Below are 20,337 nucleotides of genomic sequence, written 5' to 3'. Positions count from 1 at the left end.
GGGAGAAGCAGGCTCCCTGCGGAGCAAGGAGCCCGATGTGGGACTCGATCCCAGGACTCTGGGATCATGACCTGAGCCGAAGGCAGCTGCTTAACCAACTGAGCCACCCAGGCATCCCCAGCCTGCTGTTTCTTAGTTGCAGTTGCTACCTTACAGTTTCCCAGATGGCGTAGTTGGGGGCATAGTGACATATGGGCAAGAATGAAATGGAAGAGCAATGGTAGCAATTTTCCGTGGGGGTAGTGTGGCATTCTGGAATATTCAGAGAATTCATTCATTTATTTATTGACTTATTTTAATCATCTGAAACCACTGATACTGCGTAGCTGCATTGGTTTAGGGATTCCTGGTTTGACTAACTACTCTCTGTTACCGGGGACCTTTTTCCTGGATTTTTAAAGATTATTATGATTTTACCAGCAAGCCAGCTCTTTCTGTTCAAAATTAGCAGCAGAAATTGCAGTTTCCCTGGGCCGTGGTCCCACGCCTCCTGCGGGAAAGGGCGATGCTACTGCTTGATTTGGCCAATTTCTTGGAAATATTTTGGACCTCCATGCAGCGTTTGCCATCTTCCTCTTAAATAGAAAAGCGTCTCTGAATGTAAAGCAGCAGGCTCACTCACTCTTACTGTTACCAGCACTAGGTAATTGTGGCTGGGGTGACGCTGGATTACCGGGCTTCAGGGCCAGTAAAACAAAAGCCATCTAATAACAAACTCAAAGCCAGAAAAAATCATTGCCGAGATGGCTTATTTCTGTACTTACTTTTTATGTCTGGTGTTGGATACGCCCTTTCAGAAGGATCGGTTAGCTTTCTCCCGTTGTTCTTCTTATGGCCGATATGTTCTCCCTGAACATTTTATTTTGTTTTTAAACACACACACACAGACACACTCTCACTCAGCCTAGAAGGACTCGCTTAGCCTCCTTCAAGAAAGGTAGTGCAGAAAACTATGGATTTAGCCTCAGTTTATTTTTTTAGCCATAACTCATGAGTTGTGCTGGAAAAGGTGTTAGAGGTTATCTGTTTTCTGGCATTGCATGTAAAGACATGGAGATCCAAACACGGAACTCAAGATCAGACAGAGTGGTCAAAGCGAGACCGTAGACTTTGGACTCCTGGTTTAATGCGCTTGCTAGAATAACACACTGAGATCCGATTCTTTCTTTGTAATTGTCTTTAGAGGTAAATACCATGCCTTGTGCTTAAATAATGAACTGATGGGAACTCCTTTTAGAGCGAATCTGTCGCATAGAGTAGCACGTTACAAAAACTATTTGAGGTGTGTTCATAGGCATTAACACAGAAGAAAGGCGCTATAGAGAACCTCTTTCCTTCCTTACAGAGTACCTTAGGGTACTAGGGTCTAGGAAATCACCTTTGAACATTGCCTCCTATAACCCAAAACCCGAGGAATTCCTGAGTGCGATGGCTCTGCCGACAGGAATAATCATTTCAGTGTAAGTCTCTGGGAGGAAGATAATTTCTACCTGCTGTATTTCCGGGGGTGGGGGTGGGGGAAAGGTTCTGTTTCAGAACCCTGCTTCGGTTCTGTCAAGGCCCTTTACTTGGAAGATCTGCGATGTTGAAGGTCAGAGCAGGACGAGAAGAACAGTTCAGGTCTCTTCTGGCCACAGTTGCTTAGGGTCTGTAATGGTCACAGCCGACCGGGAGAGCTCCCTTAATACCAGAACAGGGAAACTGAGGTAATCCACCCACCATTGGACCTTAACGAGACGCCTGCAGAACACAGCTTGAAGGAGACCGAAGACAGAACCTGCTGGATGAACTTGTAACTCGAGAGAGACTACTTGTGGCATCCTTTAAGAACGAGGGTGCAGAACCAGATCTCATCAGGTAGGACGCCTTCATTTACAGGAACTACGTGGTGGGTGAAGATGTATTTGCAGAGATTAGAGATTGGCGTGCTGAACGGCTTAATTCAATGAGTAAAATACACTCCGCTCTGTTAGAGTGTTTGACTCCCACTTTCTTTCAGTTTAGTGTTCTTTAATGTTCTAGATGTAGTACATCGGGGTGTTCAGCCAAATTCCATCCTGAGGGAAGACTGGGGAGAGTACGGATGTCAGCAGATGTCCTTTGCATTTTTTGCTTGCTTTGTCCTATGGGAGCTGTCTTTTAAACTCCTGAAGGCATGTACTCATCTGTGGGGGAAGAGAGGTGTTTCTTTTGTTTCCTTTTTTTTTCCCCCCATTGGCACCTTGGAAAGCTGTGTCCTAGGGAGACTTGTCGTCTGTGGCTCATGAAGGTATGGGAGTGGAGCAGGTTTATTCTTGCCTGTTCTGTGCCTGGAAGTGATTTACTCGCCAACACAGTTAATGGCCGTCCTGTGCCCAGCTCTGTTGGAAGACCCAGAAAGGCCATCCAGCTTTCCAGGGTTGGGGTTCACGATCCCTTATGGTTACGTCTTTAGAACTGCCCCCCACACCCCACTTCCAAGCTCCTTGGTGGAAAGCATCACAGCAGGAAATGAACTTTGAGTAGAAACACACTTCTCTACCTTCCCCTCTAGGGATGAGGCTTTCATTCTGGAGAGGAGCTTGCTTCTGTGGAGTTCCTGATCAGAAATAATACGGCTTCCTGAGGGCAATGGGTTTTGTTTTGTTTTGTTTTGTTTTGTTTTTTAACCTTCGGCCACATGTTACTAGGTCCCACCTCAGACAATTAAAGTGGGGGTGTGGGTGGGGGAAAGAGAGTCCAAAGTGAGGCCCACAGGCAGCCAGGTTTGCAGACGATGGCCCTGTGGCAAGCTGAGGAGGGAAACAGTTTCCTGTCAGCCTCAGACCTCTGGCGAGCATGTGATCCAGGGTTTTTAGAAAGAACTTACGAAAGATACGGGAAGTTCAGTGAAATCTTAAGTCATTGCAGTGGAGAGATGAAGCCGAGGAGTCCGGGAGGGAGGGATCGTGTCCTGGGCAGGGTTTGTGAGAAGCCTCGGGTGAGCGGGGTGTTTCTCTGGCGGCGAGCAGTGGGTGAAATGAACACACGAGCCAGGGGATCCACGGGCAGAGTCAATGCCATCTGTCAAGAAGGGCCCTCACCCTGAAGGGAGTGGTCTTTGCAGTCCAGAAAGAGAACTGAGGTGTACTCAGGAGGAAGGGTCAAGTGCAGAGGGGATCCACGGGCAGTCAGTGCCATCTGTCAAGCAGGGCCTTTACCCTGAAGGGAGTGGTCTTTGCAGTCCAGAAAGAGAACTGAGGTGTACTCAGGAGGAGAGGTCAAGTGCAGAGGCTATGAGGGGCATCTCCACACCCTTGCTTTGTGGTCCTGGAGGTAGTGACCATGATGGACGGTGATGGTTACCCTTCGACAAGCGTTTGCTATGTGCCAGGCCCTACTCATTGCGTCCCATAAAGATGCCAGGGGGACCACCTCCTGTGCTAGGTCTTCATGGGTTTTGTGGGTTTTCTAGTCCCCACTTGCTTATCACCTGTCTTCTCTCCTGTGATCGTTTCCACGTCCTTGTTCATGTAAAGTGGTACCTGCGCGCAGGTGTCAGCACCAGCTGGGAGCGTGTTACAAACGCACAGCTCAGGCCCCGCCCCTGACCTTTTGGATCTGCATTTTGGGTTTTGGTTTGTTTTTTCTTTTCTTTTCTTTTAAAGATTTTTTTCATTTGACAGAGCAGAGCAGCAGGCAAAGGGAGAAATAGACTCCGTGCTGAGCAGGGAGCCAGTGCGGGGCTCCATCCCAGACCCTGGGGTCACGACCTGAGCCGAAGGCAGACACTTAACGACTGAGCCATCCAGGTGTCCTGGAGCTGCATTTTCTAAAAATAATTTTATTTGAAGTAGGCTCCATTCCCAGCTTGGGGCTTGAACTCAGGACCCTGAAGTTAAGAATCATATGCTTTACCCACTGAGCCAGCCAAGGACCCCCGAAGCTGCATTTTTAAGATCCTCAGTGATTTGAAGGCACCTTCCCATTTAAAAAATACAGCCCCTTATCCTTTGTTCCTAGCGGTGGCACTTCGCATCTGAGTCCGCACCTGCACTCGCTCGGGAGATCTTTAGCACACACGTCCATTTTAGACTAGAGAAACTGAGGTCTGGAGGGGTTGGGTCGCTGGCACAAGGTTCTAAAACGGTTCAGTCTCAGAGTTCAGGTTTCACCCAGATGTGGGCATCTCCAGATGCAAACTCTTCGCCCTGGAGAAGGGTGGGACCCGGTGTGGGGATTAGCTCAGTGGCTTGCTGGTCTCCCAGGCATCTGGGCTTCAAAATCATTGACCTTGAGGTGCAGATATGGGCGCTGCCTCTCTTTCATTGTCATGGGGACCAGATGAGGTGATCGGTACATGAAGGGCTTTGTGGACTCCAAAACCTTTGCAAACGGAGGATGTTCTTTCTGGCGCATCGTGTCACCGTAGGGCCAGGAGAGATCTTGGGCTGCTCCCTGCTCCCCCCGCCCCCCATCCAACCCTGGAGGGCTTCTGTCTGACCAGATTTGTTCCAGTGTGCCTGCCCATTCTGTCGGTCCAAATCTCGTCATGGCATCTTTCCCCGGTGCCCGGCTTGCTACTCGTTGTTTTGTTAGCAAATGGTTGTGCGTGGATTCTGGCTTCAAGATCCACGACTGGCACTGACTTAACCTTCTGGAGCTCTGTCACCTGAAGCCTCCTTGGGCCCCAAAGTAAACTGATGAGTGGGAGAATTTTAGGGAAACTGAGGAAAGGTAATGCTAGGTGGCCTGGAAGGTCACTACCAGAAACGTCTGTGCTCACAGTCCTAGAGGCTAGAAGTCCAGATCAAGGAGTATGTGGTTCCTTCTGAGGGTCATGACAGAGAGTCTCTTCTAGGCCTCTCTCCTGGGCTGGTAGATGGCCGACTTCACGTGGTTGTTCCTCTGTGTGTGCCCGTGTCCAGATTCCCTCTAAGGCCACCAGTTGTGCTGGATTATGGCCCACCCTGATGCCCTCATTTTTAAGTTACCCCTCAAAAGAACCCATCTCCAAATGTCGTTGTGTCCTGAGCTATGTACTAGGGGCTTGCACTGCAACATCGGAATGTTTGTGGGGACACAGTACAGCCCAGAACTCGGTCCCCAAAGTGCGAGTCCAGTAGACGTTCCCAGAGGATCTGATCAATGAGAGGGTGCCTGCTAGATTAAAGCGGCCTCAAAGATTTGTAGGGAAATCTGCCTGCGGGCCTTGAAAGGGATACCCAGGCGGCCCTGACCCAACTTGGCAGGGAACACAGCACCCCTGCAGACGTGCAAGATGCAGGAAATAAGGATCTTGGTGAGCGTGTGAATGAAAGGATGTCACGTCTGGGCTAGAAGTCATCGTCTGAGGTTGTAAGTCAGAGTTTTCGTCTGTGATTTCACTCACCTGCCTACGTCAGAGTGTTATTTTTGCCCTTTGTACCCCTAACCCCCACACTTGAGTCCTCCCCTACCCTCTCCAACTTCTCAAACCCTGATCTTTCTCTAGCCTTCTGAGAATCTGAGTTCAGATGGAGACAGGAGCAGTTTGGGTTCACAGACTTGTCCCTTTGCCTCCTGACTGCTGCGATGCTCGGTCATTCCTGATACTGGAGCCGTTCAACTCTGTCTTTGGAGGAACCCCATTCCTTTCTCTGCCACTCGGTTTCTCTGACCTACAAGGGCTTCCTTAGCCCTCCCCACGGGTAATTCCTGGTTCTGGGCTCCTCCAGTGTCTTTGTCTACTTCTCTGACCCCTAGATTCCTCCGGCACTTTTGTTTGCTTCTGTCATCCTTTCTGTCACTGCGGGTCACTTTGTCCTCCATGGTGGGGGCAGTGGGGGCTGGGTGGTGGCACATGCCTTCGCCTTAGGTCCTGACCTACAGACCTACAGAAATAACATGGGCCGGAAAGCCTTATCAGAACTTAAGCATGTGAGAGACGCTCTCTCCATGGCACAATTTGTCTTTAACGCCACAAGGCCACCATGCGGCATGCTCCCTGTGGCAGGCCTGGGGCGGATCAGCTCATCAGTTCTTAGAGCCCTGTGATAACCGGCAGCCCCAACACAAGATCACGTGGCCCCCCCCCCCCGCTTCCGGTTTCCTTTGTGTGACCCCCCCTTGCCTGCCCCTGCCACCCTGGAACCCTTAGCCTCCTCTCTCCCTGGGGGGTCCTCCTCCCCCTCCCCTTCCTTCTCTCTTCCTTTCCTCCTCGTATGTGGCCTGATTAAGGAGGCGAGAGGATTGTCAGACCCCAGTTTGGATTAGCATTTCCTTGAACCCGACATTAATGTGGCAATCACGCCCTTGAATGCGGAGCTGTCATGTGATGGGATCTTAGTTGTACCTTACGGATTAACCGGTCATTATTCAAAAGCAGTAAACCTTGCGGTAGGACCAGAGTCTAAATAAGCAATGGTTGACTAATTTAGGGCATTTGGAAACTTGTTAAAGAAGTCGCTGGGTAACAATGTCTCTCAGAAGATATTAAGCGGTGACACAGCTTCTGATTTTTAAATCCTGCTGCCCTTTATATCTGAGAGCATGGCTGGGTCTCACAATTAGTTAAATCTTTGTCTGTAGAGAGAAAAAAAAATCCTTGCATACTCCACTGCTCCGTGAGCATCTCAGACATTATGTGATTAACTCAGCTGTGGTGGGTGGCTAATTGGCTAAGCTTTAATCCTCACACTGCCAACTATATTGAGGATTATAGGAAATAGGAAGTTATTTAGATGTCGAGATGGTTGCTGTGTGTCAGGAATAGTGTATTAATAAGCAGGCGGATGGCTAAACTCAAAAGAATAATGATGGTAATGGAATGCTCATGTCCTCTGAGAGTGTGAACTTTACACTTGATTTCAGATTTCTCTCTTTGAGCTGGTAAAGTATGATCCCTCCAGCTCATGTTTCATGTCAGTGTCACCGTATTGGAAGCCAAGGTGGGTGAAAGAAAAATCTACATGAAATTTTACATGAAGAGCAGCCCTTCCCCATTTTAAGTCACTGGCAGTTTTATTTCAAATGAAAGCCCGAGTTATAAGAAGGATGATTTGTATCTTTCCCAAAGAGTCATTGGTTCATACTTTATGTTGCATCAAGTGATTAACACATGAGCAGGCTACTTTTCTAGAAGTAGAAGTAGCAAAAGAATGCATACCTGTGTAAGTAATATATTCACACGGCTGAGAAGTTTGAAAAGCATTTAACAGGACTTGGGGACAAATCTCCCTTCCACTCTGTTCCCCACTTCCAGATGTAAATATCACTGTTAAAAATCGTTGGCATATCCTTACAAAGTTCTCTTAAGCATATACCGGCAAATATGAGTATGTTTCCTTATTTCCCTCCATCTTTCATACAAATGATATGTATCGTTCTACCACCTAATCAAATACACCCAAGAGCTTCCCAAACCAGGAGGTTTGTTATTAATTTTATAGCTACAATATTTCTTATTAACTTAATTAATTTCTAATTAATTTCTTATTATTTCTTACAATATTTCATTATATGCATGTACCGTAATATCTTCAACTAGCTTCCTGCTAACAGATGTGTGTATTGTTTCCGATCGTTACACATATAGTTTATACGTGTGCCTACGTACTTAATACATACACTTTTTTCTACTATAGAATAATGTTGGTGAATGAAAGGGAGTTCACTTGTGGGAAGATCTGTCTCTAGATGGGTTCTTACAAATAGGGTGGCTGGATCAGAGGGCATTTGCAGTTGTAACTCGCATAGAACCAGTGTGGACCTACACTAGCCATTCATGTGAGTGCCTGTTTCCATACAGTCTGCCCCAGAGATGGGGTCATTAAACTTTGGGTTCCTATCACAATCTAACATATGAAGATGGTTCTTTCTTAGTCGAGTTTTATGTAGTTATTATATGTAATGGTAATGAACCAAGATTATCAGGAAATTCTCCTGTATTTCTGTTTAGTACTCTCGGGATTTTATTTCATATCCATTAAATACTTGATCCGCTTGGAATTTAATTTGGTGAAGAGTATGAATCCCACTTTCTTTCTTACTTGGCTACCCAATTTTTTTGGACTAACCTCATTTTTTACTGAATGATCTATTTTCACAAATTTTGAGGTGATGAGCTTTGTAATATCATATGTCTGTGTACATATATATTTGCATCTGTTTCTGGACTTTGTGGTGTGTTCTGGGGGTCTCTCTGACTACTCACATGCCAGCACCTTTACTTTCCAGGCTTTATTGTACGTTTTAATACATGATTGAGTTCGCCTCTTGTCATTACACTTCTTTTTTAAGAGTTTTGATTTTTTTTTTAAAACATGAATTCTAGAATCAGCTAACCCAGCTTTTAAAAAGGAGTTAAACCTTTTTAAAACCTTTAAGAAGGTTTTTTTTTTAAAAAGGATTTTTTAAATGTTTTAAAAAGGGAAAAATCATTTTTTAAAAATTGGCATTCCATTCAATCTTGTAACCCTTTATACTGCTGGCTCTCCCTCTCTAGGAACATGTCTCCATTGGGCCAAGCTGTCTTTCAGGGCTTTCAGAATGTCTTCAGGTGTGCTGTACACATTTCTGGTTTAATGTATTTTTAGGTATTTTGTGTTTTTGGTTTTAGATTCACTTTTTCACGCCATCATGCTTTCTGGTTGTCGTTTATGTGAAACCATTCATACCATACACTGTCAATATCATAAACACTTTCTTACTACTCTGATTGTTTCTAGACTTTCTGTTGATTTTCTATTTTCCAGTTATATTTGTTTGTTTTTAAGAGAGAGGAAGCAGTTCCTAGAAGCTTCCCAGTCAGTAAGCTGGCTTAAAATAGAGCTAGGCTAGGCTTGCATCACCTGCTAGATTATGCCAAAAGCTGGGGAAGAATGGGGTTGCCATGATTGGTTTGGGTCTGCCCAGGAGACATGTTTCCCTGGGCTGAAACTCTGTTCCCTGAGCAGTGGAGCCTTGAACAGAATCAGGGTTCTGATAAGAAGTGAGAAGAGACTTAGCAAAGCTAGGAAAGCAAGCCATAGTGACCACCTCGGCCCTCCTCCCACAGCTCTTCCAGCAGTGGTAACTCACTACATCTCCAAGTGTCTTCTGACACCAGACGAGGAAGGTTCTCGAGTTGTGTGAACATACTAAGGACCTTCATCTCCTGTCCCTTCTCCTGGTCCTGAAGTCCCAGAGAAGTGGTAGCTCACTGGCCTTCTGGGTGATTTTATTTAGGTTCACGTGGAACTTAGATAATCACTTTAAACCTTCAGCTCACTTTTTAAGGAAGCCAGGATATTACCACTACCACCTGTCTGCCTGACGAGGTTCAAGAGATGTGCTTTTGAACTTCACCATTGTTCTTCTAGTGACACATTTATGTGGTCTCATAGAGCTGATTTCTACTGCAGACAGATGATCTTGTACGTTTTCTGTCAGTTGTTTAACTCTTGGTGAGAGGTCATAGCCTCTGACCTGGTCTCCACATTCTGGAGAAATGCAGTAGGTTAATTCGATGCGTGGACTGAGACTTCATATGACAAGGTGGAGTATTTGGGTAGAGACTGACCTGAAAAGTCTGGACTGTATATTGTCTTAGTACATTTTATTTTCTCTGCATTGACTGCTGGTTCGATAAGCAGCCACACAGTGTATGTAATGACTGTGTTTCCTTGGGGAGAAGAACTGAGTACATCACATGACAGTGGTTTCTGTGACTCTTTTTGTAGAAGAGGCAGTTTGGTTGAAGGCTTAGACCAAAATGTTGACCCTTTGGGATATCCCAGTGGTTTGTGGGAACTGACAGAATTTTTAAAAATATAAATCTAATCTAAAAGTTGTGCATCATGGTGTAAACACCCAAATTGTACAAAAGAGTAATCAATGAAGATTGGAGCTCCCTCCCACTTCAACAGATGTGAAGTTCCTCATTTCTTTCCCAGAGACAACCACTTCTAATAGTTTCTTAATCTGTCCCTCCCGAGAGATTCTACATACAGGGGTGCAGCATGTGTGTGTGCACGCGCGTGCGCGCGCACACCCCCCCCCCCCCGATCTCCCTCTCACCTCTTTTACTTTTAACATGAATTATAGTGTCATATGCCCCCTTGACTCTCTGCACTATCTTTTCAGCTCCACAGGATATCTTGGAGATTATGAAGTAGAACATTTTAACTAATACTCTTAAATGTCTCGTAAGTGTTTCAGAACTTGACAGAATAGCTATTTGAAGTTTTTTGGTGATGGATGTACTCACAAGACTGACAATCACTCTAATGGATCTCTATAGGCATTTTAGTCCAGATTTTTTTTACCCCTCTCCGTGGGATAGGAAAGGAACTCTATCAAGTAGCCTGACTTCCAGTCAGATACTGAGTGGAAAGAAGGATTATCCATTTGGATGACTGATCAGGCACATGAATCTAAAGACCATGAGATATGAATAAATATTAGTCATTGCAATCCCACACCATTGATCAAGTTGACAGAGCAAACCTGTGATACCCCCTGAACCGTAATGAATATAGTCCATCCACATAACAGGTGAGCAGCAGTGACCTCGTAACTTCTCTGCTCAGAAGGTTTTGAAAGCTGAACGACAAAGAAATATTTTAAAAAATGTTAAGATGCCTTTTATTATAGCATGAACAACATGAATTTGTAAGAATAAGTCAAATGAAACGTGTATGAAACTTCTACACCCAAAACTGTAACTTTGGTTAGAGAAATTATGGAAAAATGAGAAGATACACCATGTTCAGGGATTGGAAGTCTCAATATAAGATACACCATGTTCAGGGATTGGAAGTCTCAATATCAAAAAGATGTCAGCTCTCTCAAGATTCACCCTTAGGTTCAGAACAAAGCCATTTAGAGTTCCCAGCCAGTTTTTTTCTTCTTTTGTCATTTAAGATATGATTCTAAACCTTATATGGCATTTAAAAGAGCCAGGAAAAGCCAAGGCAATTTTGAAGAACAAAAGGCACGAGGGCTCACATTATCAGTTATCAGGATTTACCATAAGGGCAAATAAGCCAGTGGAACAATACAGAGTCTACACACGTTTTGCCACCTGACTCATGATAGAGGTGCACTGCAGTGTAGTGGAGAAAAGAGTGTCTCTTCAATAAATAATGTTAGACCGACTGGACATGCATATGAAAGGAAAGGAATCTTTGCCTTTGCATCACTCTTCATTAAAATCAGTACCAAAAGGCTTGCAGATCTAAATGAGGAAGGTGAAATGAGAGCTTATAGGAGAAAACATAGGAGAATGTCATTACAACCTCGCGATGGGCAAGCATTTCTTACAGGACACATAGAGCATTCAACATGAAATAAACACAAAATAAGTTGGACCTCCGTAAAATAAGAAATTTATTTTTATCAAGAGATAAAAAAAAAGCACGAGATACCACAAAGCATGAAAGACAAACTACAGAATGAGGATCTGTATTTGCAGAGCATATATCCAACACTGGAGTTCTATCCAGAATATATAAAGAACACCGATAATTTCAGAAAATGACAACAACCCTTTAGGAAAAAGAGGCAGAAGACTAGAATTTGGACATCACAAAAGAGCATACCCAGTTGCTGGTGAGCATATGAGAAGATGTGCAATTTAACTAGTCATCAGGAAAGTGCGAAGCAAAACCTTGACACAAGACCATCGCACCTACCAGATTGGTGGAAATTAAAATGGTAGATGGGTCAAGTGTTGCTGGATGTGGAGTGGTTGGAATTCTCCCCTCGCTGGTGAAACTCTCTCTCAGTTCTGCAACCACTTTGGAAACCCTATAAAAAAAACAACAACTGTATCTCTTAAAACGGAGGTATACAAAAGCACGTAGAGGAGTGTATAGCAGCGTTATTAATATTCCTACCTGGAAACAACTCCATGAACACCTATGCTCTGGCGGGTAAATATGTAATGGCATATATAAACAGTGACACTACACAGAAGATGAGAACAGATGACCTGCGGCTGCACACCACACCATGGATAGAGCTTACATTACCATCATGCTGAGCACAGTGAGTCTGACTTCAGAGCACATATTGTAAGATTCCACTCCTGTAAAGGCAGACCTTCCTTATGGTATTACACATCCTAGAAGTGGGTTCCTTTTTGGGAAGCAGTGAGTAAGAAGGGGGCACAAGAAATCCTGGTGTTCTGCGGCGCTCTGTTTCTTGCCAGAATAGTGACTAATTGGGGGTGTTCCCTCCACAAATTATCATTGAGCTGTACACGTCTTTTTATGACTTTGCTGTTTACATGTTCTACTTGAACTTAAAAATATATATATAAGTGCATGTATACATATGTACATTTTTATGTATTACACATGCAGACAAGTGTGTATATACCTGTATGTGTACATGTATATGTATACATACTTACATATATAATGTAATAACATAGTATAATAAGTAGTACATACAATGTAAGCTGTTGTAGTACATGTATACTTAAGAACACTTACAAAAACACATATATATTTAATCATATATGCTTATGTGTGAGGATACGAACATATATACTTTCATATGGATACATGTGTGTACACACACACACACACACACTCACACCGCCAAGAGCTATGTCCTAAACAGACCAGAAGATGGAGATGTGAGTCAGCAGAACTAGAAGAAAACCACTCATCCCTTCCCAGTGTGCAGATTTTGAGAATTTGGGTTTTTTTTTTTACCCTTGAAAGTGAGGGAGGGAGTGCTCGGCTTGCCTGTTCTGCCCAGTTTCAGAAAAGGAGCCATGTCCCCCTTCTGTCTTCATTTTCCTTTTCCTCTCTTTCCCTTCCTCCATTAACAGCGGCCCTGTTTGTCATTTGAAGACTTGCCCTTGGTGACTGTAGACGCCTGCCCAGCCTGTCTGCTGGTTCTTGCCCCCTCCGCCTTCCTTCCTCACCCTTAGATCTTTCTTTTCCATTGCTCTTTTCCCTGGGGGAAAAAATGTGTGATTCTGGCATTTCTTGATTTTAGTGTTTGTTTCCTATTCTTGATATTAAAAGCAGAGGGATGCATTCAATACCACTTTCTATCAGTCTTCACTTAATGTTGTGGGTCTTTATTCCCCTAATATCTTCCCTCCCCTTGATCCCTTTCCCTGTGCAAATGACTCGTCCTTAATTGGATTTGAAACAAATTATCAGCACGATACAGGCTCATTATAACAAGTCAAACTGTACTGAGAAGTAGCCAAAAATTAATTCGCTCGCATTCTTTCCCTGCAGTGCCATTATCCTAAAGTAAGTAGTGTTAACCGTTTGAATGGTTTCCTTCCCTGCGTTTATCTGTTTATTCAAATATTTGCAAATATATTTACATAGGTATGCATTTTCCTTTCCTATTTTTTTTGTGAAAACAGAGTTGTCCTATACATTTCACACTGTAATTTACATTTTCCATTTAAATTCGAACCGACCTCCAAATCAGTAGATCTAATAAATTCTTTTCAATAGCTGCATTATTCCACCGTATAAATAAGCAGTCATTCATCCAACCACTCCCCAATTTGATGGGTGCTGAGTTGTTTAGTTTTTTTGCTATGACAAGTAAATGCAGCAGTCGGGATCCCTGGTGATGTGGCTTCTATTTCTGTAGGAAATGGCCCCCAATATGGGGTGACTAGAATGAAGGGATGGGTATCCAAGTTCAGCAGGCACTGCCAGATCTGTTGCTTAAAGTCTCAGTGCCTCCCAGTAACCCCCCGGCGCCTTGTTACAGAACTGGCTGGGTTTGTTGATCTGATGGGCAACAAACAGTATCTTGTTTTGAATTGCAGTCTTTAACCTGATATATTTGTGACTTTTGATGGGAAGGTAATAAGATTTCCTACCCCTGTGTGTATTAATTGTAAATTCTAAAAAGCACGTGGGAATTGAAAAAGAAAATTCCCGTCTACGAAGTAACAGGGAGAAGAACCCAAAAAACACCTACGTGCGCTGTATCGTAAGTTACTTATGGGGTTTTGTTTTTTGGTTTTTGGTTTTTTTTTTTTGGAAAAAAGGCCTATTTAATACTTGTCAACTTGTGATTTTTACAAGTGAAAATGTGTGAGAAACTGAAAAAAGCATTTTCTGGTTTATTCAAACGGGTTTTCTGTTTCTCCTGCCCTCTCTTGTCTGTTTATCAAGCACTTTTAGATTTTATTTAAGCTTCATAATACTCTTTGTGGGTAAGAGAGGAGAGAGGAGAGAGGAGTGCTGCTTTGCAGGTAGGGACACTAGTGCGTGGAGAAGCCATTGTACCCAAGGTGAATAAATCAGCGAAAGACTAGAACTCAGGTCTCCCTGTCCTTTGCTGTAGTTTTTTTCTCTTGCCCCCCCCCCCCCCCCCCGGTTTTGGTCTCCTTCCATGGTTCCCTCATAGGAACCCTCACTGGTTCATTTCTCACTGGCTTCAAGTACTTTGTCCTTCTTCCTAGTCCTGGTTCGTAACACACAGTGGTTCCCTCCATATGTTCAAGGCCCATATGGCAAACTCTGCATGTGTAATTTAGTGGTGGGAACAAAGGGTCTGGTATTACAAAACCTGGGTTTCAATTTTGACTCCATCATTTTTTGTAAAAATGCAGGTCATCATGACTCCACAAAAGGTTGTGAAGTCCCGATGAGATAAAGAAAGGTAGGCGAAGGGGTATGTTTATGACTCCATAAAGTGCTTTGTGAATGGAGCTAACCACATGCTGTCATGGCTCTTAGCAGAGGGGGATCCAGAAATGGCCTGCCCTTTGGAGAGCCCTTTTTGTCCTTCCCCAATTAGAGAAGGGTACATGAGAGTTGATACGTAAGTGCTGAATCGTGGGCTATGGGCCATGCGTGGTCTAGGAGATAAGAACAGGGAGAGAGCTGGGGGAGGCAGAGAAGGTGGAGAAACGAGACTTGACATAGCCAACATGGCCGTCATGGAGTCAGTAGAACTGGCGTATTTTCCCTCTTACTTGGGTGCTTTCTTGAACCCTCCTCTTTCTAGACTGATCACGTCACGTATCATCTGCATCCTGGTGTCCATCTGACCGTAGAGATACCCCAGGGCACATAGAGGTTCCCGGGCCCTGTTCCCAGAGGGAAAGTGAAAAGCACAGTTAAAAGCTGGGGTGCCTGTCTTGAGAATTCAGATTTTAGATGGAAGCTAGATGAACTGATGTGATTGAAAACAAGATGGTTGTGGTGGAAATGATGACCATGCAGGTGACTGGTGGCTTTGGCGCGTCTTGGATGCATACACATTATTCACGGACACCCGCAGCCTGTCTTTTAATGCCAGGTTTGGATTTTTGTACATCAGCTGATACAAATACAGATTTCTACCACCATTGATCATCCTTCTGCCTGCTAAAAATTTCGTTTATCACGCTTGCATCTTTGTTGCAGAACACTGCTAGTTCACACAATTAAGTGAATATTTTACTGCATTTTATTTTTATAAGATGGGTGAGGACAAAAGCAAATAGGTTGGGGGGGGGGGCGTAGAGTCAAAGCAAAGATGGAGATCACTGGTCATGCCGAATGCTTAAACGTAAATTGTTAATGTCAGTTGGGTGCCCAACAAATATGTTGTTCAAGTGTTCTTGGTTGTAAAGAACGGAGTGGGAGATGTAGGGCCATTGTAATTGAGCACCCTCCCCCCATATATAAACATATTGTTTGACTTTGGCTCATTCTGTTTCCAAACACGTTTTCAGGAGCTGCTTATAAGTATAAGTATAATGCTCGTTGCTGAGTGTTCTTTAGTTCAGTTATAACCAGCAACCAGCAGATGGCTCTCGGTCACCAGAAATTTGGCCTAGCAGCTAATTCATCTCACTTAGGAGTCTTCAGTTTTCTACACCACCCCTGTATCTCCCTCTTCTACTCTTCAGGACCCCCGGCAATCAAACACTTAGGGTAAAGAACTGTTCCTTTTGGTTTTCTTTTCTTGATTTGGGGCTGCTTGGGTAACCCTTAGGAGAAGCACACCGGGATTTCTGAACTTGGGTTTGGAGGTCAAAACTGACCATGACCTTCTCCAGTTTCCATTTCTGTTCTTCTGTGAACTATCTTGTCAAGTTTGTAACTTAACATTAATACTTCTTGTTGGGCAGTGTGGTTGGCAGGGAGGAAAGGAAACGTGGGAACGGATAAAACTAGAAAAATATTTGACTACAGTAGATTTTAGAGATGCCATGGCAAGGGTCTTCTTGGGTGATATGTAAGAGGATATTTTCCTTGAGTTCTTACCTGTTCTGGCCTCAGACTCAATAAAGATGATGTGTTCAACTTCACAAAAACAATTATTGAGTATTTGCAAAAGGCACAATGTGAGGCCATTTAGGGTCCCCAGAGTATCAGCTCCTATGAGGTTAGATATTGGTCTGTCTTGTTCACTTCCAAGCCCCAAGCTTAGAGCCTGGCTTGACAAAGGTGCTCAGGAAGTACTTGTTGGAAGGGTGGATAGACAGGTGGATGGGATACAGAAAAACAGGATAGAGTCCTGGCCTAGAGAGGTTGGCCATCTAGCAAACAGGGCCACAAGAGAGTAGCAGGAGCAGTTTTACTTTCGGGTTGCTCTTAGGAACTATTTAGAAGTTTGAGAAGATTCTAGAAGGAAATTAAAAAAATTCCTCTTCCGCTAGGTTGTGTCACTTCCCTGAGCCCCTCACGTTTGAAAATCTTTATACCCTGTTTCTGGTCTGTTCACCAATGCTTGGGGAGTTTTTCTGTGAGTCACTGCGGGAATTGTCCCTCTCTTTCTGTTCCCCCTTGTCATTTCCCTCATCCAGACCCCTGTCACCTTCCGCCTGAATTCCACCAGCCTCCTGGCCCCCCTCCCCTCCTGCGGCCTCTCCTCAGCATAATCCAGGCCGCATATTGTTGCCAGATTTTGCCTCCCAAGAATTTATGTCAAAGAATCTATTTCTGATTGAAATTTGAGCCCGTGTGCATCTTTATATTCGTGGAAAGAAACTGCCAAGAAAAGTTCGGAGAAAGGAATTACCCTTTGCATACCGCGGTAGCATTTCCTCATCTTTTTGGATAAGTCGAATTGCAGAGTTTCACAGGCTCTGAATCAGCTCACGGACACCCTAGAAATACCTTCTCCGGTCCTGTTTGCACACCGCCCTGTGGTCTGTGAATACTCAAACGCTGATACTTTTCTAGACAAAACAGACATTTTATATAGTCACTTGGACATCTTTTCTGAGATACTAAGAACAGCAAAGGAAAGCTACCTCTTGGAATTCACTGCTCTTTCAATATCTGTGTGATGAGAACGCCCTTCCCTACCAGCTCCCAACAAACTTCAGCCCATTTGTCAGCGGAGAAACATGGGTTACCTGCCCCGGCCCCTACCCCCAGGTAGTGTCATAATTTCATGCATATCATTTGCTTTTGGGAATAAAAATGAAATATTTTTATATCTTTAGAAGCAACTGTGAAACCTTTTGGTATAAAATCTTTATAAGACAGGTATCCAACCCATTTATTAATGTGTTCATTTCAGAAGTTGTATTCGTTAGAGAAATTCCATCCTGAAAGAATATGGAGGAAAAATAACTGGTATATTTAAAAAAAAAAAATTTCTAGTCTCTCCTAGCTTCCAGAGCGTAGTGTTTAGCATTTCCCTTCCTTAACTTCCTTCTAGAAGAGAAACACTCCCTCCGTGTCATTCTGGAAGCAGGGTTGAGCTGTACTGTGTTTCAGTAAAAGAATTCTCTTTCTGGTGATACCCTTTTCATCTGCTTCAACATTATTAGTTTCTGCTGCTGGACTCGGAGGCACCCAACAACTGATTAAGTTTTGTTGGCTTTTTTTTTTTTTTTTTTAAATCTCTCAAGATGAAGATGTTAGATACTGCTCTGATTTTGTCTCCCTCTTGCCTAAAGAGCTCAGTGGTTTTCCTGGTTCTGTTGCATAAACATGTACTGAGTGCTTGTTCTTTGGCATGTTGCAAGGCACTGGTTTTTTGGGGGTTTGGGGTTGGGTTTTTTTTTTTTTTCTTTTTGGCTACGAGGGATATAAACATGACTGTCATGTGGCCTCTTTCCTCGCAGAGCTCATAATTTAGGAAGGGAGACAGATAAGTAAATAACTCACTACAATCCTGCTTGATAAATGCCACGTTGGAGGTTTTGAACAAAGTGCCATGGGAGCGCCCGCGAGTGATTGATTCAGGGGGTGGGGGGGTGGGGAAGGGGATCAGGAAGGACCAAACAGGAGAAGTGACATTTGAGTTGAGCCTTAGGGGATGAATAGAATTTTGCCAGATGGACAAAGGGTGGGGGGTGGGGACCCTCCAGACTCATACAAAAACATGAGAGCGTGGAAGTTTGTGCCTTTGTCTGAGAAGCCGTGAGCGGTTTGTGGGGCTGAAGGAAGAGTAGGGTAGGGATGGGGGTGCCAGGAGACAAAGTGGCAGAGACCCTTGGGGCCACAATGTTGAGTTTAAAGTCGTCTGTTGCTTCTAGGGAGCTGGGAAAGTTTTAAGGCAGGGAGATGTCCCGGCTAGATCTCTGTTTTAGGAGGAGAGTTCTGATCACAGGGCACAAGGTGATTTGGGCGCAGGTGACCCAGAGCGCGGGGACATGAGGGTCTAAAGCAAGGCAGCACCCGCAGGGGGTGAAAGAAGGGCTGAGACTTGAGCACGGCCCTGAGGGAGGCCTTGGGAATGGATGAGATGGGGGGGGGGTGGCGGGGAGAGCAAAAATCATACAAGGGAGACAGGTTTGGGTGACTTGGGAATCCAGTGTTGCCACTCACCTGAAGAGTGCCTGCGCGTAGGAGAAGAGAGGCTGTGGGGTGAAAGGGTGGGTGTGATTTGGGGTATATTGGGTTTGCAGTGGAATACCCAGTCGGAGGTCCCAAACAAGAAGACCTATGTGCAAGGGGAGCCTGCAGGACAATTTCATAGGTAGAGGTGAAGCTGAAAGTCTTGAGCATGGTGATTTTCAATCAGGATGTGGGGGGGAGAAGACCTGCCTCCCTTGGATTTTGCTACGTGGGGTTTCAGATTCTGATCCTGCCCTGCTGGGGAGGGGAGCAGGCCCCCCCCCCCCCGCGCCCCATTACGAACACACGGCCATAAGGACCCAAGAGAATGTGTCCTGTTTCACTTGTACCAGGGCAGAAAAAGTACGTGGGCACCTGTTAGCTCCTGGGGTTTGGTTTTTTTTTTTTAAGATTTTATTTATTTATTAGAGCACAAGCAGGGGGAGCTGCAGGCAGAGGGAGAAGCAGGCTCCCTGTTGAGCAAGGAGCCAGAGGTGAGACTTGCTCCCAGGACCGTGGGATCATGACCCGAGCTGAAGGCAGGTGCTTTACCGACTGAGGCCCCCAAGTTCTCTTGCTGGCTCCTGTTCGGACAGCCTGCAGCCACAGGAGCAGATAGCATTGCCCAGAGAGAGATCAGATGGGAGGAAGAGACAATCTGAATGGAATTGCTGAGGAGCACGACTGTTTAAGGGGCAGGTGGAGGAAGAGGGCCTTGCAAATCACAGAGAAGAGACTGCCCGTGGGGGAGAGTAGCCTGGAGGAAGCCAAGGGAGGAGAGGCTGGGTCATGGATAAGGGCTACTGTCAAGGGCTATGGTCGCCATGACATATGAGGACTGGACAAGGGGCAGAGCGGCAACAGGGGACATTCAGGCCATAAGGAGACCACAGGGAAGGAGGAAGAGTTTTGTAGAGCGACCGGGCAGCCTTAGACGGCAGCAGAAGTCAGGCTGGTGAGCATAGTTCCTTCTTTAGGGAAACTTGGCTGTGAACCGGAGGATTTCTAGGATGAGAAACAACGAGCGTGCGAAAATGAGAAGGCTCTGCAGGAGTGAGGATGGAGGGGATGAGGAGAGCAGATGCAGGCATGCCCCGGGATTAAGGCTGTTAGACCCAGCCCTCCAGCTTCCACCCTCTCCACTCTTATCCCGGGCCCCTGTATGGCTCACAGCCCCTGCCCCAGAGACCTCATCCACGTGTGTGTCCTTTCCCGCCCTCCCCATACCACTAACCCTTACCCACTGTGCAAGGCTCTGTCGAGTCTCTCTACCTTCACGAGGCCTCTCCTGAGGTGGTGGAGAGACAGCGCCTTGGGTCGAGCGTGAAGGCGGGGGTTCACCTGGGTGGCTCAGTTGGTGAAGCGTCTGTCTTTGGCTCAGGTCATGATCTTATGGTCCTGGGATGGAGTCCTGCATCAGGCTCCCTGTTCAGCAGGGAGACTGCTTCTCCCTCTCCCTCTGACCCTCCTCCCTGCTTGTGTTCTTTTTCTCTCTGTGTCTCAAATAAATAAGTAAAATCTTAAAAAGAAAAAAAAAAGTGTGAAAAGGTGGGTGTCACCTATAGCTCTGCCACTAAGTGTGTGACCTCCAGAAAGTCACGTGGTATCTCTTTTCCTTGGTTTTCTGGTCAGTAATACC

General features: G+C 45.1%; 1 protein-coding gene across 15 annotated transcripts in view; it reads left to right on the top strand.

Moving 5' to 3' along the window:
• STX8 (syntaxin 8) overlaps window positions 1-20,337 on the top strand; it is a 243,623-nt gene that overhangs the window by 20,995 nt on the left and 202,291 nt on the right. For 9 of the 15 annotated variants that reach the window (XR_014305041.1, XM_082708229.1, XM_082708234.1 and 6 more), the window contains one exon: window positions 1,747-1,857. The exons of the other annotated variants lie outside the window; for them this stretch is intronic. Coding sequence is in view for 3 of the 9 variants with exons in the window: in XM_082708229.1 (XP_082564355.1) it covers window positions 1,747-1,857 (111 nt within the window). In the remaining 6 variants the exon portion in view is untranslated. The remainder of the gene's footprint in view (window positions 1-1,746; window positions 1,858-20,337) is intronic. 15 annotated transcript variants of the gene reach the window in all.

Source organism: Mustela nivalis (assembly GCF_964662115.1).
Source record: "Mustela nivalis genome assembly, chromosome: 17".
Classification (NCBI taxonomy): domain Eukaryota; kingdom Metazoa; phylum Chordata; class Mammalia; order Carnivora; family Mustelidae; genus Mustela; species Mustela nivalis.
This window is presented reverse-complemented; position numbering and strand designations above follow the sequence as displayed.